Consider the following 23,284-nt stretch of genomic DNA (forward strand, 5'->3'; position numbering starts at 1 on the left):
CCCGCTGCAGAAACAATAATTCTGTATCTCGCCCTCCTGCAGCTCTCTGCATTCTGACCGATGCTTTGATCCTGTACATAACAAGCAGAACGTTGTGCCTCACGTCATTCCCTGGTCCCCAGACCCCGGTCACACGATGATGACTATTACTATTATTATAAGAACCTGTCCATTTGGCTAACTACTGCCCGAGAAAGTGAAGGTCAAGGGGTGAAATGCGTTGCACTGATTTCCAAGTGAGAGCTAACGATTCATTTTACTTTTAGGTTTTGTCTTATACTGTACATCTTTGCATCAGCAACATTTGTGTCCTATACTATCTATGACAGTGAGAGCGATTTCCCAGGACAAATATACTAAGAGCTCCTATAATAGAGTGTTAGGAAAGTTTCTGGAGATTACACACAGCAATTATCTATAATACACGGCGAGCATACACAGAAAACACTGCAGTATCACAGCCGGCAATACGTAGCAATATAGGTCAATCACGTATACAATACCTTTACGTTTGTTGCCTGCTCCTGGCCCATAAAACGATTTCTGGCTCATAAACGGACGTCCGGGATTCCCCTGGTTCTGGTGAGATCCACGTCCTGCAAAGTAAAAGGTCTACGGGGTCACTACATAAATCATTAACAGATACAAAGCCAGATGTTCCTAATCAGAGAGGAAGCAATTAAAGATTTTCCAATGTACATTCTCGGAGACAAATTGTCAAATTCAGGAACAGTTTTGCATGAATACGCCATAAACCAGATCTTCTCTCCCCACAGGTTTTACCAATATAATAGACATTTTCCATGAAGGCTGTCTGCAATTCACCACTAATTAGTGAGGGGGATTATAGGAAAAAAAGTGACTTCCATTTTCTACACGTTATCCTTTCATAAAATTGTGATCAAGTTCAAACAGTAGGAAGTGTCTAACCAGCGGAGCTTCCAAACCAATGAGGAGCCTTAGCGGGAGAGACGGGCAAGTAAAAGAACAAATGACTGCAGTTATAACTGGAGTTTACAAGAGTGATATGGATCTAGGACAGAGGTTCCCAAACGGTGTGCCGTGGCTCCCTGGGGTGCCTCGGGACACTTGCAGGGGTGCCCTGGTCTGCGAGATTTTCCTCGATTTCCTCTAGCTGCATTTGAGGCACCCCTGGCCCTACCTCTAAATCTGGCCACGCGAAAAGACTGTAGAGTGGGGCCGGTGTAAGCACACCTAGCTGGAGGAGCTGCAGACGGCAGATAGGTGGACTTACCAACCGTTACTTGTGAAATCCACTTGTTTAGTTCTTCAAACAAAGCCTCCCCTGTAAAGGGAAGATTCTCAATGCCCCTTTAGGGATCAGCGTCCGCTGTCCACTGCGGCGGACATAGCGCCCTGCGAGCTGACACAGCCATAGCTGTGGAGCGTGAATTCATCAGGCCGATCTCCTTGATTGACTCACTCATTAAGTTAGCAGAATCGTGAATATGTTGCAGGAGTGTTAGAGGGTTGTGACACTATGCCTCAGGATTTAACAATGGTCCTTGTGATCCAACCACAAGCAATGGTGGGGTCTTTGTGCGACTCCCACTGCAGTGTAAATGTATTTGAACGTAGCCTTAATCTTATGATCAGCAGGATCTTTTTGACCACTTAACTGACGATTTTTCCCTTAAAAAGCAATAAAACATTAAGATTTATTTTATTTAATAAAGTTGAAAAAGTATTTTTTTTTTTTAATTTAAAAACATTATATTATGCACGGATCTCCTCGTCAAAAATGGAGGGACAGGGTGGGACAGCGCATGTGCATGAAATCGGACCATGCCAGTAAAGTGGTTAAGAGATAGCACCAGGTACAGGCAGTACAATCTTACGTGACAGCCTGGACACGGATGTATCCGCAGCAGGAGGAGTCTCCCACACATTCCTATCCTCAGGTGGGAATGGGAAGGAAGTTAGCAACCACTTAGGTCTTTGAAATTTCTTGTCAAGATTAACCCATGTCTCTTTAAAAAGTGTGTTTAATTCCTTCGAGACAGGAAAGGTGGCAGTAGACTTTTGTTTTACATTAAAAAGTGATTTTTGTTTACTTACCGTAAAATTTCTCTCTCTGAGTCCATCTGGGGGACGCTGCGCCGTTACTTGTGGGTTAGAGGTGTGTGGTAGTGGAGTTTGGCACAGAATCTATCAAAAAGCTGCCTCCTCCCCCCTCTAACTCCTCCCATCTCCTTCCTGCTCAGCCATCACTCAGTTAACGTTTAGCCAAGTCAAAAGAGATAGACCAGAACAAAAAACAACCAAATAAACCAGACAAATCTACGGGAGGGATCGCAGCGTCCCCCAGATGGACTCAGAGAAAGATTTTACGGTAAGTAAACAAAAATCCCTATTTCTCTGTCATCCATCTGGGGGAAGCTGCGCCGTTACTTGTGGGATTTCCCAAAGCAAGCTAATGAGAGGAGGGAGACGTTGACGGCATAGCCGTCTGTAAAATACGACGCCCAACAGATGCAGTCTCCAAACCAAAAGTATGAAAACGGTAAAACTTTGTGAAAGTATGGACTGACTACCAGGTTGCCGCCCTGCACAGCTGCTCAATAGATGCACCACCGCGAACAGCCCAAGAGGCTCCAACTGCTCTAGTCGAATGAGCCCTAATTGAGTCAGGAACCGAAACATTCGAAGACACGTAAGCCTGTCTGATGGCCAAAGTTACCCAACGGGCCAGTGTTCTTGGAAGCCGGCCAACCTCGATTGGGAGCAATCAATCAATACCAACAAGGTATCTGTACGACGGAAAGACTCCGTGCGAGACAAATAAATACGTAAGGCCCGAACAACATCCAGGAGGGCCAAATGGGAGTTATCCCCAGGAGAAGACGACGGAGAAAATGCTGGAAGGACAATGTCCTGATTTAAATGGAATGCTGAAACAACCTTTGGAAGGAAAGAAGGCTTAGTCCGCAGAACCACCCGGTTCTCATGAAACACTAACAAGGGTGGCCTGCAAGAAAGAGCCGCCAACTAAGACACTCGTCTAGCTGAGGCAATAGCCAAAAGAAAAAATACTTTTAGTGTTAGATAACGTAGTTCCACAGATTACAAAGGCTCAAATGGAGATTTTTGAAGGGCCGTAAGGACCAAGTTTAAATCCCAGGGAGGAACCGGAGGAACAAAAGGTGGTTGAATTCGAAGTACTCCCTGAAGGAATGTTTGAACCTCTGGAATGATTGCTAGTTTCTTTTGAAAAAGAACCGACAAGGCTGAAACCTGACCCTTCAGTGAAGAAAGCCTCAGACCCTTATCGAGACCCTCCTGAAGGAAAGAGAGCAGGCGAGGAAGTCTAAACAAATGCGGAGTCAAGCCCCGCTTTTCGCACCAAGCAATGGAAATACGCCATACCCTATGGTAAATGCCAGAAGTCACCGGTTTCCTAGCCCGAATCATCGTCTGTACAACAGAACGAGAAAGACCTTTTGCTTTTAAAATGTTGGATTCAAGAACCAAGCCGTCAAAGCCAGCCGACTTCAATCTGGGTGGCGACAAGGCCCTTGAAGAAGAAGATCTGGTCGCAGGGTAGAGACTAAAGGGGTCTCCGACGACTATGCTGCGCAGAAGAGTGTACCACTGTCGGCGCGGCCAATCTGGAGCCACCAGAATTATTGCGAGACCTTCTCGCCGAATGCGTTGAAGTAGACGTGGAAGCAGTGGAATTGGCGGAAACACGTAACCCAGTTGAAACGGTCACGGAGCCGTTAGAGCATCGATCAGGAACGCTTGAGGATCCTGAGTCCGCGAGCCGTAGTGAGGAAGTTTCTTGTTGAGGCGAGATGCCATGAGGTCTACGTCGGGCATTCCCCAGCGGCCCACTAGAGAGAAACACTTCCTGGTGAAGTTCCCATTCTCCCGGATGAATCGTGTGACGACTCAAAAAAAATCCGCTTCCCAGTTCTCGACTCCTGGAATGTTAATTGCGGATATTACGGGAACCCAACGTTCCGCCCACGTGAGAATCTGAGCGACTTCTCTCATTGCGGACCAGCTGCGAGTTCCTCCCTGTTTGTTGATGTAAGCCACTGCTGTGGCATTGTCGGACTGCACACGAACTGGATGACCCTGTACCATGGTTTGAATCTGAAGGAGTGCATACCGGATCGCCCTCAATTCCAGAATGTTGATCTGTAACTTTGACTCCTGACTGTTCCAGCGCCCCTGGAAGTGATGAGTCTGGAACACTGCTCCCCAACCGCTGAGGCTTGCGTCCGTGCTGACCATCATCCAAGACCAAACCGTGAACGGCGCTCCTTTTCTCAAATTGTGACTGTGAAGCCACCAGTGAAGCGACTGACGAGCCTTTACAGACAAGCGGATCAACTGCAATTCGAGACGTTGATCCGTCCGAGTCCAACAGCTGAGAATCTGAGCCTGAAGAGGTCGGGAATGAAATCTGGCGTATGGGACTGCCTCGAATGAGGACACCATCTTGCCTAACACCTGCATGCATCTGAGGACAGACACTACCGGTAAGTGTAACAGGGTCTGGATTCTGGACTGCAGATCCTGAATCTTGTCCGTAGGAAGAAACACCTTCTGGCTGTTGGTGTCGAATAAAAGTCCCAGAAAAATCATTTTCTGGGACGGGAGTAAAGACGACTTTGGAAAGTTGATTATCCACCCGAATGACTGCAGAGTCTCTATCGGTAGACGCAGGTTCTGAGTGAGAATCTCCGCTGACGGGGCCTTGACCAACAGGTCGTCCAAGTATGGAGTGATGTTGACCCCTTGACAACGGAGAACCGCGACGACATGACCCATGACTTTTGTAAAAACCCGAGGAGCCGTGGAGAGACCAAAGGGAAGAAACTGAAAATGCCACGGACCGACTGCAAATCTCAGAAGAGATTGATGTCCTATCCAAATCGGAACATGTAAGTAGGCGTCTTTTAGGTCTATTGAAGCCAAATATTCCCCTGGCTCCATGGCGGCGAAAATTGAGCGAACGGATTCCATCTTGAATTTTTGGGTTGAGAGATACAGGTTGAGGGCTTTTAGATTCAGAATGGGTCGGAACGAACCATCCGGTTTGTCCACGAGAAAAAGACCCGAGCAAAAACCCCGACCCCTCTGCAGTCAATAACAGAGGGGACAGCCCAATACGGTCAGTGACAGATTGTGGCTGTCCTGTACCTTATTCCTGCCGCATCCTGAATTGAAGAAAGGCCCCAGTGACCAAAGTGTGGTGGCCTCCAGCGGCAGCACAGAGTGGGATACTAAACCCACTCCAGTAGTACCTCTCACCTGTAAACGGGGACTAGGTACTCGAGAATAAACTAAAAAAAAAAAAAAAAAAAAAATAAAAAAATTCTAAGGACTCCACAGACCCAAAACTAAAACTGAGTGATGGCTGAGCAGGAAGGAGATGGGAGGGGTTAGAGGGGGGAGGAGGCAGCTTTTTGATAGATTCTGTGCCAAACTCCACTACCACACACCTCTAACCCACAAGTAACGGCGCCACGTCCCCCAGATGGATGACAAAGAAAAATGACTAATCAGGTTCTGCCTCTTTAATCAGGGATATTCAGGACCTCCCTAATAGTATAGATAAGTGCTTCCCTATCCTGAGACAGTACGGTCTCAGAATTCTGGGCCTTAAGGTCTGTGATTGTTTCAGGTTCATATGTAAGAGCAAAGATGGAGATGCCACCTTGATCAAGGTTTCAGGTAGGAAATGACAGTCACCCGCCTAGACCTCTGAAAGTCAACCATCAATGCTATGCATTTGCTGGATACCCTTAACACTGGCCCCAGGAGAAAGGCTGAGCCTGAATAAAAAAACAGGACGATATGGCAAATCTGAAAAGCCAATGGTGGTCTCTTAGATTGGAGGATGTCCTTGGCATCTAATGGCACCAAGAACTCCAGAGTCCTCAAGTGTATCTGTCTCCCAGGCCCTAACCCATACAGACCACAGAGGCTGAAATCAGTGGCCCCTATGGACCCTGCATCACCCACTGATTGGATGCGTTAAGGATATGCTCCAACAAATGGGTCCTCCAGATTACAACCCCCCACCCCCCCCACCCCCGCAAGCTACTCAGACCACATCTCAAATGTTTGAATGTACTTAACTGAGCCAAAATCTCTAAAGGGCAGGCTGTGCAACTTAAAACTGCCGTTAGCCATTCAGTCACACAGCATGTGCAAAGGATAGTGCCTCATTGGTCACTAGGTAGTCCGACACTTATATCCCTTTCGCACTAAAGGCAAAATTCCAGGTCATTGCACGTGAACGTGCAGCAAGCCGGGATTCTGCTTAGTGTGGAAGCGGGGCTGAGGGTCGGGAATTTGCCACCTTGCTAGCTCCAGCAAATTTCCGGGGGTCGCAGTCTGAATACCGTATTCAATTATCTTGGGAATAGCACAAACATATACCATCTGCAGGTACATGTACATTGAGTCCTGGGAGTTTCAAAGACAAGGAGGTATTAGTCTCCATGCCAGTGATAGTTTCTAACACTGTGGTCTCTACCTGTGCCTCCTGGATTCGATCTGGTAAACAGAGTATTATTTTAACCTTGACTTGATTAACAATTCTTGTAGGCTGCCTGCACTGACCTTCTAAATTGTTTTTGGATTACTATACTTATCTTTACTCCTCACTATTTATTGATTACCAGTTATTTAGTATAGCACACACATTCCTAAGCGCTTTACAGAGAATAATTTGGCCATCCACATCAGTCCCTGCCCCAGTGGAGCTTATAATCTATATTCCCTACCACATGTACACCACACACATTCACACTAGGGTTAATTGTTTGGCGCCAATAAAACCTACCACTATATTTTTGGATTGTGGGAGGAAACCGGAGTACCTGGAGGAAACCCACTCCACACAGTTAATACCATTAGTGGGAATTGAACCCTTGACCTCAGTGCCGCTTGGACAGCACACCCTCATTTTAGACCTGAGGTGCTACCATGCTGAGACTTTTAGTACCATGCAGGAAAAAAAGAATGCAGGTGCACACTCTAAGCACTAAGAATACGGACAGTCAAAAATAATTTTGATAAAATCTTACAATTAACATGGAGTATAAGTGAAGTTTTTAGCACCCATTTGGCCAAAGGTGTGAGCCTATCCAATGCATCCACATAAACCTCAATAGATGGTTCTCCCTAATACTAACACATGAATTTATCCAGCACTTACCTATAATAGTGTCCATTCTAATTTGTAAACAGCACTGTAGGAACCTGTGCTGATTAACACCACCTAAGGGCTGACTGGACTAGTATAGGTTAGCAGTATAGGCGTTAAAGGGAAGGCGGCTGTTCTAGATGAAGATCTGGGTTCTGGCTGTAAGGATTTATCACATATACATAGTGTTATTTATAACAATAAGGCCTCATTAATACATACCTCTAGGGTTTTGTGCTCCAGAACCACGCAGATTGAAGGCAGGACCTCGTTGAATATGCATTGCTTTGACAGCCTCCAGCTGTTGTAACATACGAATTACTGAAAAGTAACAAAGATGGTCATAGTCCATTAAAAAAGAAAAACTTCTGAAACAATAATCACACATTTATAACAAAAACAGTAATCAGCAACGTATCCACAGAGATATTTAGTTACATTATTCACATTTTATAAAGGTCTCCACTGCTGACACGAATGCCTGGGACACGATATGGAAATGACCGTGAGAAGATAATGGCAGCTGCTACTGTGTCCTTGGGAGAGAGGAATGACCATACTAAGGGGCAGATGTATTAACCTAGAGAAGGGATAAAGAAGTGATAAACCAGTGATAAGTGGAAGGTGATAAGGCACCAGCCAATCAGTACAGATTTGAAAAAGGACAGTTAGGAGCTGCCTGGATGGTGCATTATCACCTTCCACTTATCACTGCTTTCTCTCTTCTCCAGGCTTAATACATCTGCCCCAAAGTTCCTTCCATGAGATATATGGAGTACAGCTATAAGCCACAATAGTCTCGGCTCACTGGATGGAGAAGTTTGGGCTGCTGATTCTATAAAGTAACATATGGGCAAATTCAATTGTGGCGTCCGCCACCCCCTGCTGGGCGTTTATACGAATGGGCGTTAATTGAAGCTACTCAATTGTTGCTCCGATCAGGCGACCACTAGCCGCGGCAATCACATTTTTGTCTCAAGAACTGTATGGAAGTATGTAGAGAAACTGCATAAGTCCACAGAGGGGTGGGGGTGCAGTCAGCATACCGACGGATGGGATCCCGGCACTCTGATTTAGACAAGAGGCCATCAGATCGATTTGCGGACAGCCCCACCAATCTGTGATCAGTCGAAATACCTGAGGGTGGAGACCCCAATCTCCTGGGTGGAGGTCGTGACGATTTAGGAAGTCCGCCTCCCAGTTGTCTACTCCTGGAATGAATATGGCCGACACCGCCCTTGCATTCCTTTCGACCCAGAGGAGAATCTTTGATACTTCCCGCATGAAGGCCCTGCTCTTCGTCCCTCCTTGCCAATTGCCGTAAGCCACTGCCGTGACATTGTCTGATTGAACTTGAATAGCTTGACCTTGCAGCAGATGAGAAGCCTGCAGCAGAGCATTGTATATCGCTCTGAGCTCCAGTATGTTTATAGGAAGGCATGCTTCGAGACTTGACCACCGGCCCTGAAACGATGCCCCTTGGGTAACAGCTCCCCAGCCCCGAAGGCTCACGTCCGTGGTCAAGAGAATCCAATCCTGGATCCCAAAGTTCCGCCCCTCCAAGAGGCTGGAGGGCTGCAACCACCACAGGAGAGAAAACCTGGCCTGCGGTGAGAGACGTATGATCTGGTGCATCTGCAGATGCGAACCAGACCACTTCTTCAGGAGCGCCAGTTGGAAGGTCCTTGCATGGAGTCTGCCAAGTTGAATGGCCTCGAAGGAGGCCACCAAAATTTCCCAACAGACGGGTGCAAAGAAGTACAGAGACCCAGTTTAGTCGCAGAACCGCCCGAACAAACTCCTGAAGTGCCGTTGCCTTGTTTGCAGGAAGGAAGACCTTCTGAGCCACCGTGTCCAGGATCATTCCGAGGAACTGGAGACGCTGGGTTGGCTCCAGGTGGGATCTTTGAAAATTCAGCATCCAACCATGGCATGACAACAGGGATGTTGTGCGGTAGATGCTGTCCAGCAGTAGTTCCTTTGATCTCTCTTTGATCAGCAGAACGTCCAGGTAGGGGACAATGTTCACGCCCTGCACCCCGAGTTGGAACATCATTTCCGCCATTACTTTGGTGAAGACCCTTGGAGCCGTGGATAGTCCGAAGGGTAACGCCTGGAACTGGTAGTGTTCCTGAAGCAGAGCAAACCTGAGGTAAGCTTGTTGAGGCGGCCATATCGGTATATGGAGGTAAGCATCCTTTATGTCCAGGGAGACAAAGCACTCTCCCTCCTCCAGACCTGAGATCACTGCTCTCAGAGACTCCATTTTGAACCGGAAAACCCGCAGATATGGGTTGAACAATTTCAGGTTCAAAATGGGCTTCACTGAACAGTCCGGATTTGGTAGCACAAAAAGGCTGGAATAGTATCCCTCGCTTTGTTGTTGAGGTGGCACAGGAACAATGACCTGGGTCTGAGCTAACTACTGAATGGCCTCCCCTAGCATGAGGCACATGGTTTCTGAAGCTGGTAAATCAGACTTGGAAAAACCTGTGAGGCGGAGAACTTTCAAACTCCTGCTTGTAGCCCTGGGAGATCAGGTCTTTTACCCAGGCATCCTGGCAGGAGCTGTTCCAAATGGAGCTGAAGAATCTCAGACGAGCTCCTACCCCCGAGATCTCCCTGGAGCGGAGTGTTTGGAGGTGTCCGAGCTGATGCTATGGTCCCGAGACCCTGTGGTGGCAGGTTTACGTGACTTAACTCTGGAGCCTCGTGCTGCATTTGAGGCACCTCTGGCCTTACTCTTACAGCGCGCTGTCCGAAAGGACTGTAGAGAAGGCCCAGTGTAAGAACGTTTAGCCGGTGGAGCAGCAGAAGGGAGGTACGTGGACTTTCCAGCAGTAGCCTTTGAAGTCCACGTGTCTAACTCACCTCCAAACAGCCAATCTCCTGTGAAGGGCAAGGCTTCCACACGCCTTTTAGACTCCGCGTCCGCTGACGTAACAACGTTGTACGTGCAGAAACCGCCATGGTAGATGTACGGGCATTTATAATGCCAATTTCTTTGATGGTATCAGAGGAAGCAGGCAGATTCTTGGATATGCTGAATCAGCATCACCATATCAGCCAGAGATGTGCATCCTCTCCTGAGGGCACATTTTTCTAAACGGAGCTGTGGGAGCGGGCATAGAGGGGAGGAGCCAGCACACCCTGTTGACATTTTTTTTTTTAAAGTGCACCGTCTCCTTTGGACCCCATCTATACCCATCGTACTAAAGTGTCCCCAGTATCCCTTATGGACGATAGAGAAAATAAGATTTTACTCACCGGTAAATCTATTTCTCGTAGTCCGTAGTGGATGCTGGGAACTCCGAAAGGACCATGGGGAATAGCGGGCTCCGAAGGAGGCTGGGCACTCTAGAAAGATTTATGACTACCTGGTGTGCACTGGCTCCTCCCACTATGACCCTCCTCCAAGCCTCAGTTAGGACACTGTGCCCGGACGAGCTGACATAATAAGGAAGGATTTTGAATCCCGGGTAAGACTCATACCAGCCACACCGTACAACTCGTGATACTATATCCAGTTTGACAGTATGAAAACAACTGAGCCTCTCAACAGATGGCTCAACAATAACCCTTTAGTTAGCAATAACTATTTACAAGTATTGCAGACAATCCGCACTTGGGATGGGCGCCCAGCATCCACTACGGACTACGAGAAAAAGATTTACCGGTGAGTAAAATCTTATTTTCTCGGACGTCCTAGTGGATGCTGGGAACTCCGAAAGGACCATGGGGATAATACCAAAGCTCCCAAACGGGCGGGAGAGTGCGGATGACTCTGCAGCACCGAATGAGAGAACTCAAGGTCCTCCTCAGCCAGGGTATCAAATTTGTAGAATTTTGCAAACGTGTTTGCCCCTGACCAAGTAACAGCTCGGCAAAGTTGTAAAGCCGAGACCCCTCGGGCAGCCGCCCAAGATGAGCCCACCTTCCCTGTGGAATGGGCTTTCACTGATTTAGGATGCGGCAGTCCAGCCGCAGAATGCGCCTGCTGAATCGTGTCACAGATCCAGCGAGCGATAGTCTGCTTAGAAGCAGGAGCACCCAACTTGTTGGGTGCATACAGGACAAATAGCGAGTCAATTTTCCTGACTCTAGCCGTCCTGGAAACATAATTTTTCAAGGCCCCGACTACGTCCAGTAACTTGGAATCCTCCAAGTCCCTAGTAGCCGCAGGCACCACAATAGGTTGGTTCAAGTGAAAAGCTGATACCACCTTAGGGAGAAACTGGGGACGAGTCCTCAATTCTGCCCTATCCATATGGAAAATCAGATAAGGACTTTTATATGACAAAGCCGTCAATTCTGATACACGCCTGGCCGAAACCAAGGCCAATAACATGACCACTTTCAACGTGAGATATTTTAGATCCACGGTTTTTAGTGGTTCAAACCAATGTGATTTTTAAGAAACTCAACACCACGTTGAGATCCCAAGGTGCCACTGGAGGCACCAACGGGGGCTGAATATGCAGCACTCCTTTTACAATGTCTGAACTTCAGGTACTGAAGCTAATTTTTTCTGGAAGAAAATCGACAGAGCCGAGATCTGTATCTTAATGGAGCCTAATTTTAGGCCCATAGACACTCCTGCTTGTAGGAAATGCAGAAATCGACCTAGTTGAAATTCCTCTGTTGGGGCCTTTTTTGGCCTCACACCAAGCAACATATTTCCGCCATATGCGGTGATAATGTTTTGCAGTTACATCTTTCCTGGCTTGAATCAGCGTAGGAAAGACTTCCTCCGGAATGCCCTTTTCCTTTAGGATCCGGCGTTCAACCGCCATGCCATCAAAACGTAGCCGCGGTAAGTCTTGGACCAGACAGGGCCCCTGCTGCAGCAGGTCCTGTCTGAGCGGCAGAGGCCATGGGTCCTCTGATATATTTTCTTTAAGTTCTGGGTACCAGGCTCTTCTTGGCCAATCCGGAACCACGAGTATCGTTCTTACTCCTCGCCTTCTTATTATTCTCAGTACCTTTGGTATGAGAGGCAGAGGGGGGAACACATAAACCGACTGGTACACCCACGGTGTTACCAGAGCGTCCACAGCTATCGCCTGAAGGTCCCTTGACCTGGCGCAATATCTTTTATAGCTTTTTGTTGAGGCGGGACGCCTTCATGTCCACCTGTGGCCTTTCCCAATGGTGTACAATCCTTTGGAAGACTTCTGGATGAAGTCCCCACACTCTCGGGTGGAAGTCGTGTCTGCTGAGAAGATCTGCTTCCCAGTTGTCCACTCCGGGAATGAACACTGCTGACAGTGCTAACACATGATTTTCCGCCCATCGAGCCATCGCCATCCTGCTTCTTGTGCCGCCCTGTTGGTTTACATGGGCGACTGCCGTGATGTTGCCTGATTGGATCAGGACCGGCTGGTTTTGAAGCAGAGGCCTTGCCTGACTCAGGGCATTGTAAATGGCCCTCTGTTCCAGAATATTTATGTAGGGAAGTCACCTGACTTGACCAAAGTCCCTGGAAGTTTCTTCCCTGTGTGACTGCCCCCCAGCCTCAAAGGCTGGCAACCATGGTCACTAGGACCTAGTCCTGTATGTCGAACCTGCGGCCCTCTTGAAGATGGGCACTCTGCAGCTACTACAGTAGAGATACCCTGGTCCTTGGAGACAGGGTTATCAGCCTAATGCATCTGAAGATGCGACCCGGACCACTTGTCTAACAGGTCCCCCTGAAAAATTCTTGCATGGAACCTGCCGAATGGGATTGCTTCGTAGGAAGCTACCATTTTTTTTCAGGACTCGCGTGCAATGATGCACCGATACCTGTTTTGGCTTCAGGAGGTCTCTGACTAGAGATGACAGCTCCTTGGCTTTCTCCTCCGGGAGAAACACTTATTTCTGGTCTGTGTCCAGAACCATCCCCAGGAACAGTAGACGTGTCGTAGGAACCAGCTGTGACTCTGGACTGTTTAGAATTCAACCGTGCTGTTGTAGCACTTTCCAAAATAGTGCTACCCCGACTAGCAACTGCTCCTTGGACCTCGCCCTTATAAGGAGATTGTCCAAGTACGGGATAATTAAAACTCCCCTTTTTCGAAGGAGTATCATCATTCCGGCCATTACCTTGGTAACACCCTCGGTGCCATGTACAGTCAAAACGGCAGAGTCTGGACTTGGTAATGGTAATCCTGTACCACAAATCTGAGGTACTCCTGGCGAGGATAGTAAATAGGGACATGCAGGTAAGCATCCTTGATGTCCCGGGATACCATGTAATCCCCCTCGTCCAGGTTTGCAATAACCGCCCTGAGCGATTCCATCTTGAACTTTAATTTTTTATGTATGTGTTCAAGGATTTTAAATATAAAAAAGGGTCACACCGAACCATGCGGTTTCGGTACCCCAAACCGTGTGGAATAGTAACCCCGTCCTTGTTGAAGTAGGGGCACCTTAAGTATTACCTGCTGGGAATACAGCTTATTAATTGCCTCTAGCACAGCCTCCCTGCCTGAGGGAGTTGTCGGCAAGGCATATTTGAGGAAACGGCGGGGGGAAGACATCTCGAATTCCAGCTTGTACCCCTGAAATACTACTTGAATGAAACAGGGATCCACCTGTGAGCGAGCCCACTGATCGCTGAAATTTTTGAGACGGCCCCCCACCGTACCTGGCTACACCTGTGGAGCCCCCGCGTCATGCTGTGGACTCAGAGGAAGCGAGAGAAGAATTATGATTCTGGGAACAGGCTGACTGGTGCAGCTTTTTCCCTCTTCCCTTGTCTCTGTACAGAAAGGAAGCGCCTTTGACCCGCTTGCTTTTCTGAAGCCGAAAGGACTGTACCTGATAATACAGTGCTTTCTTAGTCTGTGAGGAAAACTGAGGTAAAAATATTTCTTCCCAGCTGTTGCTGCGGATACGAGGTCCCAGAGACCATCCCCAAATAATTCCTCACCCTTATAAGGCAGAATCTCTATGCGCCTTTTAAGGTCAGCATCACCTGTCCAGTGACAGGTCTCTAATACCCTCCTGACAGAATGGACATTACATTCATTTTGGATGCCAGCCGGCAAAATATCCCTCTGTGCATCCCTCATATATAAGACGACGTCTTTAATATGTTCTCATGTTAGCAAACTAGTATGTTTGATAGGGTCACCGACCACGCTGCAGCAGCACGCTCTGCAGGTTTCAGTCTAGTACCTGAGTGTGTAAATACAGACTTCAGGCTAGCCTCCTGCTTTTTATCAACAGGTACCTTCAAAGTGGCCGTTCCTAAAACGGTAGTGCCACCTATTTTGACAACCGTGTGAGCGCCTTATCCACCCTAGGGGATATCTCCTCTGGCGGGAAAAGGTACGCCATCAGTAACTTTTTAGAAATTACCAGTTTCTTATCATGGGGAACCCACGCTTTTCACACACTTCATTCATTCATCTGATGGGGGAACAAAACATTGCCTGCTTTTTCTCCCCAAACATAAAAACCCATTTTTAGAGGTTAATGTCAGAAATGTGTAACACATTTTTTATTGCCGGGATCATGTCACGGATGTTCCTAGTGGATTGTGTATATGTCTCAACCTTGTCGACACTGGAGTCAGACTCCGTGTCGACATCTGTGTCTGCCATCTGAATGAGCGGGCGTTTTTGAGCCCCTGATGGCCTTTGAGACGCCTGGGCAGGCACGGGCTGAGAAGCCGGCTGTCCCACAGCTGTTACGTCATCCACCCTTTTATGTAAGGAGTTGACACTGTCGGTTTATACCTTTTACCTAACCATCCACTCTGGTGTCGGCCCCACAGGGGGCGACATCACATTTATCGGCATCTGCTCCGTCACTATATAAGCCTCCTCCTCAAACATGTCGACACAGCTGTACCGACACCGCACACACACAGGGAATGCTCTGACTGAGGACAGGACCTACAAAGCCCTTTGGGGAAACAGAGAGAGAGTATGCCAGCACACACCAGAGCGCTATATAATGTGGGGATTAACACTATAACTGAGTGAATTTTCCCCTATAGCTGCTTGTATATACAATATTGCGCCTAAATTTTGTGCCCCCCCTCTCTTTTTAACCCTTTGAGCCTGAAAACTACAGGGGAGAGCCTGGGGAGCTTTCTTCCAGCTGCACTGTGAAGAGAAAATGGCGCCAGTGTGTCTGAGGGAGATAGCTCCGCCCCTTTTCCGCGGCCTATTCTCCCGCTTTTTTCTGGATTCTGGCAGGGGTATTTACCACATATATAGCCTCTGGGGCTATATATTGTGGTATTTTTGCCAGCCAAGGTGTTTTTATTGCTGCTCAGGGCGCCCCCCCCAAGCGCCCTGCACCCTCAGTGACCGGAGTGTGAAGTGTGCCTGAGTAACAATGGCGCACAGCTGCAGTGCTGTGCGCTACCTTGGTGAAGACTGATGTCTTCTGCCGCCGTTTTTCCGGACCTCTTCTTGCTTCTGGCTCTGTAAGGGGGACGGCGGCGCGGCTCCGGGACCGAACACCAAGGACTGGGCCTGCGGTCGATCCCTCTGGAGCTAATGGTGTCCAGTAGCCTAAGAAGCCCAATCCGGCTGCAAGCAGGCGAGTTCGCTTCTTCTCCCCTTAGTCCCTCGCTGCAGTGAGCCTGTTGCCAGCAGGTCTCACTGAAAATAAAAAACCTAAATCTATACTTTCTTTCTAAGGGCTCAGGAGAGCCCCTAGTGTGCATCCAACCTCGGCCGGGCACAAGATCTAACTGAGGCTTGGAGGAGGGTCATAGTGGGAGGAGCCAGTGCACACCAGGTAGTCATAAATCTTTCTAGAGTGCCCAGCCTCCTTCGGAGCCCGCTATTCCCCATGGTCCTTTCGGAGTTCCCAGCATCCACTAGGACGTCAGAGAAATGTATATTATATACATTAATGTTCTTAATAAAACAGGCTGCATTTGTAAGAATGCTGCGGCTGTGACTAGAGAGCCAATACCACCCAATTTTCAATCTTGTGGCCAGGACTCTGGTCTATACACGGCAGCGGTCACATTACATCACAGATTGTGCGCCCATATACCCCTCAGCAAGTACGTGTAAATTGAGTTCTAAGAGTTTAAATGACAAGCAGGTAATGGTTTCCAAGCCAATGATAACGTAGCACCATGGCCTCTACTTGTGCACCTCCTGGATACAATCTGGTATACCGATTATTATTTTAACCTTGGCAATGCTTGTAGGTTGCCTGCCCTGACCTTCAGATTTGTTTTTGGATTACTTTATTTGTCTTTACCCCTTACTATCCCTCTATTACATTGTAGTTTCTTTTTCATTATCTGTCTATGCTGGGCAATGTATATTACGATTTCTCTGTTACCATCTCTGCCAGAGAAAAGTGGTGTTTAATGATCAAATGCTGTGCTATATACAATTACTTGCGGTCTCATTTATATATTCAAATACTGCTGTACCGCTTGCAGGTTCTAGCTGAAGCAGTACAAAGACTGAACACTATATTCTATTAAATTGGCTCTATTGTGAAATACAGACTGCTATTACATTGCGCAAACATTCTATAATATTGCCAGGTACATTAACATAAACCCGCTTAATGAACTGTTTAACTCTCAGTAATACCAACTCATCCTTATTACCCACGCCGAAGTCCTGGCGGCATCCCAGCACAGGTAAGCAGGATTGTATCCAGACTCCAAGTCGACAACACTTGGTCGACACACATTAGGTTGACACCTGAAATAAGCCGATATGGACAAAATGTCGACTTGACAAGGTAGACATGGAAAAAAAAAAAGGGTTGACATGAGTTTTTCAAGTTTTTTTTTAATTTTTTGAACATTTTCATACTTTATGATTCACGTGGACTACAATTGGGAACGGTAACCTGTCCCGAGCGCTGTGGTAGCAGAGCGAGGCACCTTGCCCGTTCGCTCGCCACGCGAGGGGACACGGTGCACTAATTGGGGTTCCAGGGCACATTACGGAGAAAACGACACAAAACCCCCAAAAAAACTCATATCTACCTATTTCTGGTGTCAACCAATTGGTGTTGACCCCGAGACCCAGACCCAAGCAGGATAAGCTTTAAAGGGACAGGTGGCTGTTATGAGAGAAGATCTGGGTTGTGGCTGGAAGGATTTATCACATTTATACAGCCTTTTAAATAAGTTTAGAATGAGGCCTCAGTAATACATACCTGCAGGGTTCTCTGTTCCGTAATCAGTCGGTTTTTTAGGCTGGTCGGCAGCACCTTGTTCCCCCTTCTGGTCTCCGGCAGCTGCTGCAAAGTAACATATATAAATACGGTCACAGAACATTGAAAAAAAAAACTACTGTTACGGAATAATAATCACACACATAAATATAGTCATCAGCAACGTATCATAAAGAAATGTTTAGTTATAGTATTCATATTGTGTGTCTCCAATGTAATAGAGATAGAGATATATATATATATATATATATATATATATATATCTATCTATCTGGGAGAAGGATGATGGCAGCTGCTACCGTCTCCTTACTAAACATAACGTTTTAATAACGAGTGATGCATTACACAGTAACAGACCTGGGTCTAACTGCGCTTACTATACATAACGTCCAACAGAGTGGTGCATTACACAGGAAGAGACCTGGGTCTAACTGCGCTTACTATACATAACGTCCAACAGAGTGGTGCATTACACAGGAAGAGACCTGGGTCTAACTGCGCTTACTATACATAACGTCTAACAGAGTGGTGCATTACACAGGAACAGACCTGGGTCTAACTGCGCTTACTATACATAACGTCCAACAGAGTGGTGCATTACACAGGAACAGACCTGGGTCTAACTGCGCTTACTATACATAACATCCAACAGAGTGGTGCATTACACAGGAATAGACCTGGGTCTAACTGCGATTACTATACATAACGTTCAACAGAGTGGTGCATTACACAGGAACAGACCTGGGTCTAACTGCGCTTACTATACACAGGTGGAGACAGAGCCTCTCCAATAACTCTTCTCTCCTCCCATGGACCAATATTAAGGAGTATCCATCTAGGATGATGTCATGTATAGAATAAAGAGCACATCTCGCTACATAAATATAGGAGCTTTAATAGAAATCCACTTACACAATAAACAAACTAGAGGCTCATCCACACCTACCATAGAATGTGGGTCCAGCAATGAGAACGTCTGGCTCTGTAACGTAGTTCAGTAACCGCAGTGAGACACGGATCTGTACCACGCAACTACACACAATGATCAGATGCTGTGCTATATACTATTACTTGCCGTCTCATTTATATAGTTAAATACTGCTGTACCACTTGCAGGTTCTAGCTGACTGAATACTATATTCTACTTCATTTGCACTATTGTGAAATACAGACAGCTATTATTACATTGCACAAATATACTATAATATTGCCAGGTAGGTATTAATATAAACCTAATTAATGAACTCTTTAACTCTCAGTAATACCAACTCATCCTTATTACCCACGCTGAAGTCCTGGCGGCATCCCAGTACAGGTAAGGAAGATGAGCTTTTATAAGAGAAGATCTGGGTTGTGGCTGGAAGGATTTATAATACGTTATTAACAACAAGTTTAGAATGAGGCCTCATTAATACATACCTTCTGGGTTCTTTGTTCCACTCTGCATTTTATTCTTGTAGTCAGGACCTTGTTTACCTGGCTGGGCTCTGGCAGCTGCTGCAAAGTAACATATATAAAGATGGTCATAGACCCTTGAAAAAGTAACTATGATATGGAATAATAATCACATTTATAACAAAAATAGTCACCAGCAATGTATCAAAGAATTGTTTAGTTACAGTATTCATATTATGTCGCCAATGACAACACTAATGCCTGGGGCACTATATATTACTGAGAGGATGATGGCAGCTGCTATTATATCCTTATTATACATAACATCCAACAGAGTGGTGCATTACACAGGAACAGACCTGGGTCTAACTGTGCTTACTATACAAAACATCCAACAGAGTGGCGCATTACACAGGAACAGACCTGGGTCTAACTGCGCTTACTATACATAACGTCCAACAGAGTGGTGCATTACACAGGAAGAGACCTGGGTCTAACTGCACTTACTATACATAACATCCAACAGAGTGATGCATTACACAGGAACAGGCCTGGGTCTAACTGTGCTTACTATACAAAACATCCAACAGAGTGGTGCATTACACAGGAACAGACCTGGGTCTAACTGCGCTTACTATACATAACATCCAACAGAGTGATGCATTACACAGGAACAGGCCTGGGTCTAACTGTGCTTACTATACAAAACATCCAACAGAGTGGTGCATTACACAGGAACAGGCCTGGGTCTAACTGCGCTTACTAAACATAACATCCAACAGATGGGTAGCAGTTGATTTACCGACGGACACAATACAGACTGTCATAATCCTGACAGCCATTGACCAAGTCAAAATACCATTATACCAACATGTTCAAAATGCCGACAGTCAGAATACAGTCATTTGAAATGCTGGCATTTCAAATGTCGGTATGCCTACTACGTCAGCATTTTGATCATGTCGGCATAATGTCGCCATTTTGATCGTGTCGGTATTTAACTGTTGGACAATGTCGGGATTATAACAGTTGGCATTGTGTCTGTCGATAAATCATACTGAACCCCCGACAGAGTGGTGCATTACACAGAACAGACCTGGGTCTAACTGCACTTACTAAACATAGGTGGATAAGCTTTAAGGGACGGGTGGCTGTTTTAGGAGAAGATCTGGATTCTGGCTGTAAGGATTTATCATATTTCTACAACGCTATTAATGACAAGTTTAGAATGACGCCTCATTAATACATACCTCCGGGGTTATATTTTCCGTAACCAATCTGCTTTTTATACTTGAAGCCTGGTCCACGGACATCCACCAAGACTCCGGTAGAATCCTTCTGCTTTATTGCCAAATGTGCTGCAAAGTAACATATATAAAGATGGTCATAGACCCTTGAAAAAGTAACTATGATATGGAATAATAATCAGACATTTATAACAAAAATAGTAAATCAGCAATGTATAAAAAAAAAAAAAAAAAAAAAAAAGTTTAGTTCCAGTATTCATATTCTGGGTCTCCAATGCCAACACTAATGCCCGGGGCACTATATATAAATTACTGGGAGAAGGATGATGGCAGCTGCTACCGTCTCCTTGGAGAGAGGGAGAAAAATGACCATACAAAATTCCTTCCATGAGATATATGGGTACAGCTACAGGCCACAACAGTCTCAGCTCACTAGATGGAGAAATGCAGGCCGTCAATTCTACACTGTAACATATATGAGCGAGAAAACAAGAGTTATGGTAGCCTTACCTTTGTTCACTCTTTCTTCGAAGTTCATAGGGTCCACAGGGAACATCGGGGATGTAGGTGGTGGATGAGTGTTCGGGCACCAAACAGTTAAGCTTTGAGCGTATCCCGGAATGAGCAGAGCATTCTGGAATATGCTGAAAGCTTAACTGGTGCCTGGACTCTCATCCCCCACCTACAACCCAGATGCTCCCTGTGGACCCCATGAACTTCGAAGACAGGCTAACAAAGGTAAGTTTACCATAACTCTACTTTTCTTCGTCAGGGTTCATAGGGGTTCCACAGAGAACAAATCAGGAATGTCCCAAAGCAGTATTTCAAGGGACGGAACGCGCCTGAGCAGATAAAAGAATCCAGCGTCCAAAGGAAGCATCCTGGGAGGCGAATGAATCAAAGGCATAAAACGTGCGATTAGAAGACCACATACCCGCCTTGCACAATTGTTCGGCGGGCGCCCCACGTTGCTTAGTTGACAAAGCGGGTGAGACAATAGCTGGAAACCCGATTTCCTGATTAAGGTAGAATTTGTAAACCACTTTCGGAAGGTAAGCAGGCCTGGTTTAGAGAACCGCTCTGTCATGATGAGAAATCAGGAAGGGAGGATGACAGGAGAGAGCTCCTAGGTCCTACACCCTCCTGGCAGAAGCAATAGCAGGCAAAAAAAATAAGATTTTAAACCTACCGGTAAATCTTTTTCTCCTAGTCCATAGAGGATGCTGGGGACTCCCTAAGGACCATGGGGTATAGACGGGCTCCGCAGGAGACATGGGCACTCAGACTTTAGATGGGTGTGAACTGAATCCTCCCTCTATGCCCCTCCTCCAGACCTCAGTTAAAGAACTGTGCCCAGAGGAGACGGACAGTACGAGGAAAGGATATTTGTTAATCTAAGGGCAAGATACATACCAGCCCACACCGTACAACATGGAATATACGAAACCAGTTAACAGTATGAACAAAACAGCATCAGCCAGAGAATGATCTCAACTGTAACATAACCCTTATCTAAGCAGCCTTGCAGAAATAGTCTGCACTGGGACGGGCGCCCAGCATCCTCTACGGACTAGGAGAAAAAGATTTACCGGTAGGTTTAAAATCTTATTTTCTCTTACGTCCTAGAGGATACTGGGGACTCCGTAAGGACCATGGGGATTATACCAAAGCTCCAGACCGGTCGGGAGAGTGCGGATGACTCTGCAGCACCGATTGAGCAAACATGAGGTCCTCATTAGCCAGGGTATCAAACTTGTAGAATTTTGCAAAAGTGTTTGAACCCGACCAAGTAGCTGCTCGGCAAAACTGTAATGCCGAGACGCCTCGGGCAGCCGCCCAAGAAGAGCCCACCTTCCTAGTGGAATGGGCCTTTACCGAATTTGGTAACGGCAATCCAGCCGTAGAATGAGCCTGCTGAATCGTGTTACAGAGCCAGCGAGCAATAGTCTGCTTAGAAACAGGAGCGCCAACCTTGTTGGCTGCATACAGGACAAACAGTGCCTCTGTTTTCCTAATCCTAGCCGTCCTGGCTACATAAATCTTTAAGGCCCTGACTACATCCAGGGACTTGGAATCCTCCAAGTCACCCGTAGCCACAGGCACCACAATAGGTTGGTTCATATGAAACGACGAAACCACCTTAGGTAGAAATTGAGGACGAGTTCTCAACTCCACTCGGTCCACATGGAAAATCAGATAGGGGCTCTTGTGAGACAAAGCCGCCAATTCGGACACCCGCCTCGCAGATGCCAAGGCCAACAACATGACCACTTTCCAAGTGAGAAATTTTAACTGTTTGAAGGGGTTCAAACCAGTGTGATTTAAGGAACTGTACCACCACGTTAATAAGGTCCCATGGTGCCACAAAGGGAGGTTGGATGTGCAGCACTCCCTTTACAAAAGTCTGGACTTCTGGGAGAGAATCCAATTCCATCTGAAAGAATATAGATAAAGCCGAAATCTGCACTTTAATGGAGCCTAACTTTAGGCCCATATCCACTCCTGTCTGCAGAAAGTGGAGAAAACGACCCAGCTGAAATTCTTCCGTGGGAGCATTCTTGGCTTCACACCAAGATACATATTTTCTCCAGATACGGTGATAAAGCTTCGCCATCACTTCGTCCCTAGCTTTGATTAGCGTAGGGATGACTTCCCCCGGAATACCTGTCCTAGCTAGGATTTGGTGTTCAACCGCCATGCCGTCAAACGTAACCGCTGTAAGTCTTGGAACACACAGGGCCCCTGTTGCAACAGGTCCTCCCTGGGAGGAAGAGGCCACAGATCTTCTGTGAGCATTTCCTGAAGATCTGAATACCAGGCCCTTCGAGGCCAATCTGGAACAATGAGTATTGTCTGCACTCTTGTTCGTCTTATGATTCTCAATATTTTTGAGATGAGTGGAAGTGGAGGGAACACATAGACCGACTGAAACGCCCACGGTGTCACTAGGGCGTCCACCGCCACTGCCTGAGGGTCCCTCAACCTGGAACAATACGTCCAAAGCTTTTTGTTGAGACGTGACGCCATCATGTCTATCTGAGGAAGTCCCCAACTATCTCTGCAAAAACTTCTTGATAAAGTCCCCACTCTCTCCTGGATGGAGATCGTGTCTGCTGAGGAAGTCTGCTTCCCAGTTGTCCACTCCCGGAATGAAGACTGCTGACAGAGCGCTTACGTGCTTTTCCACCCAGCGAAGAATCCTGGTGGCTTCTGCCATTGCCGCTCTGCTCCTTGTCCCGCCTTGGCGGTTTACATGCGCCACGGCTGTGACATTGACTGAATCAGAACGGGTAGGTTGCAA

General features: G+C 46.8%; 1 protein-coding gene across 1 annotated transcript in view; it reads right to left on the reverse strand.

The window, feature by feature from the left end:
* The window catches only part of LOC134980361 (uncharacterized), a 118,678-nt gene that overhangs the window by 12,412 nt on the left and 82,982 nt on the right, over positions 1-23,284 (reverse strand). The window contains exons 14-18 of the mRNA XM_063947159.1: positions 19,987-20,094; positions 18,761-18,838; positions 17,324-17,407; positions 7,409-7,507; positions 504-596 (exon numbers count right to left, since the gene is read on the reverse strand). Of these exons, the coding sequence (XP_063803229.1) occupies positions 504-596; positions 7,409-7,507; positions 17,324-17,407; positions 18,761-18,838; positions 19,987-20,094 (462 nt within the window). The remainder of the gene's footprint in view (positions 1-503; positions 597-7,408; positions 7,508-17,323; positions 17,408-18,760; positions 18,839-19,986; positions 20,095-23,284) is intronic.

The sequence above is a fragment of the Pseudophryne corroboree genome, chromosome 12, assembly GCF_028390025.1.
Source record: "Pseudophryne corroboree isolate aPseCor3 chromosome 12, aPseCor3.hap2, whole genome shotgun sequence".
Taxonomy (NCBI): Eukaryota; Metazoa; Chordata; class Amphibia; order Anura; family Myobatrachidae; genus Pseudophryne; species Pseudophryne corroboree.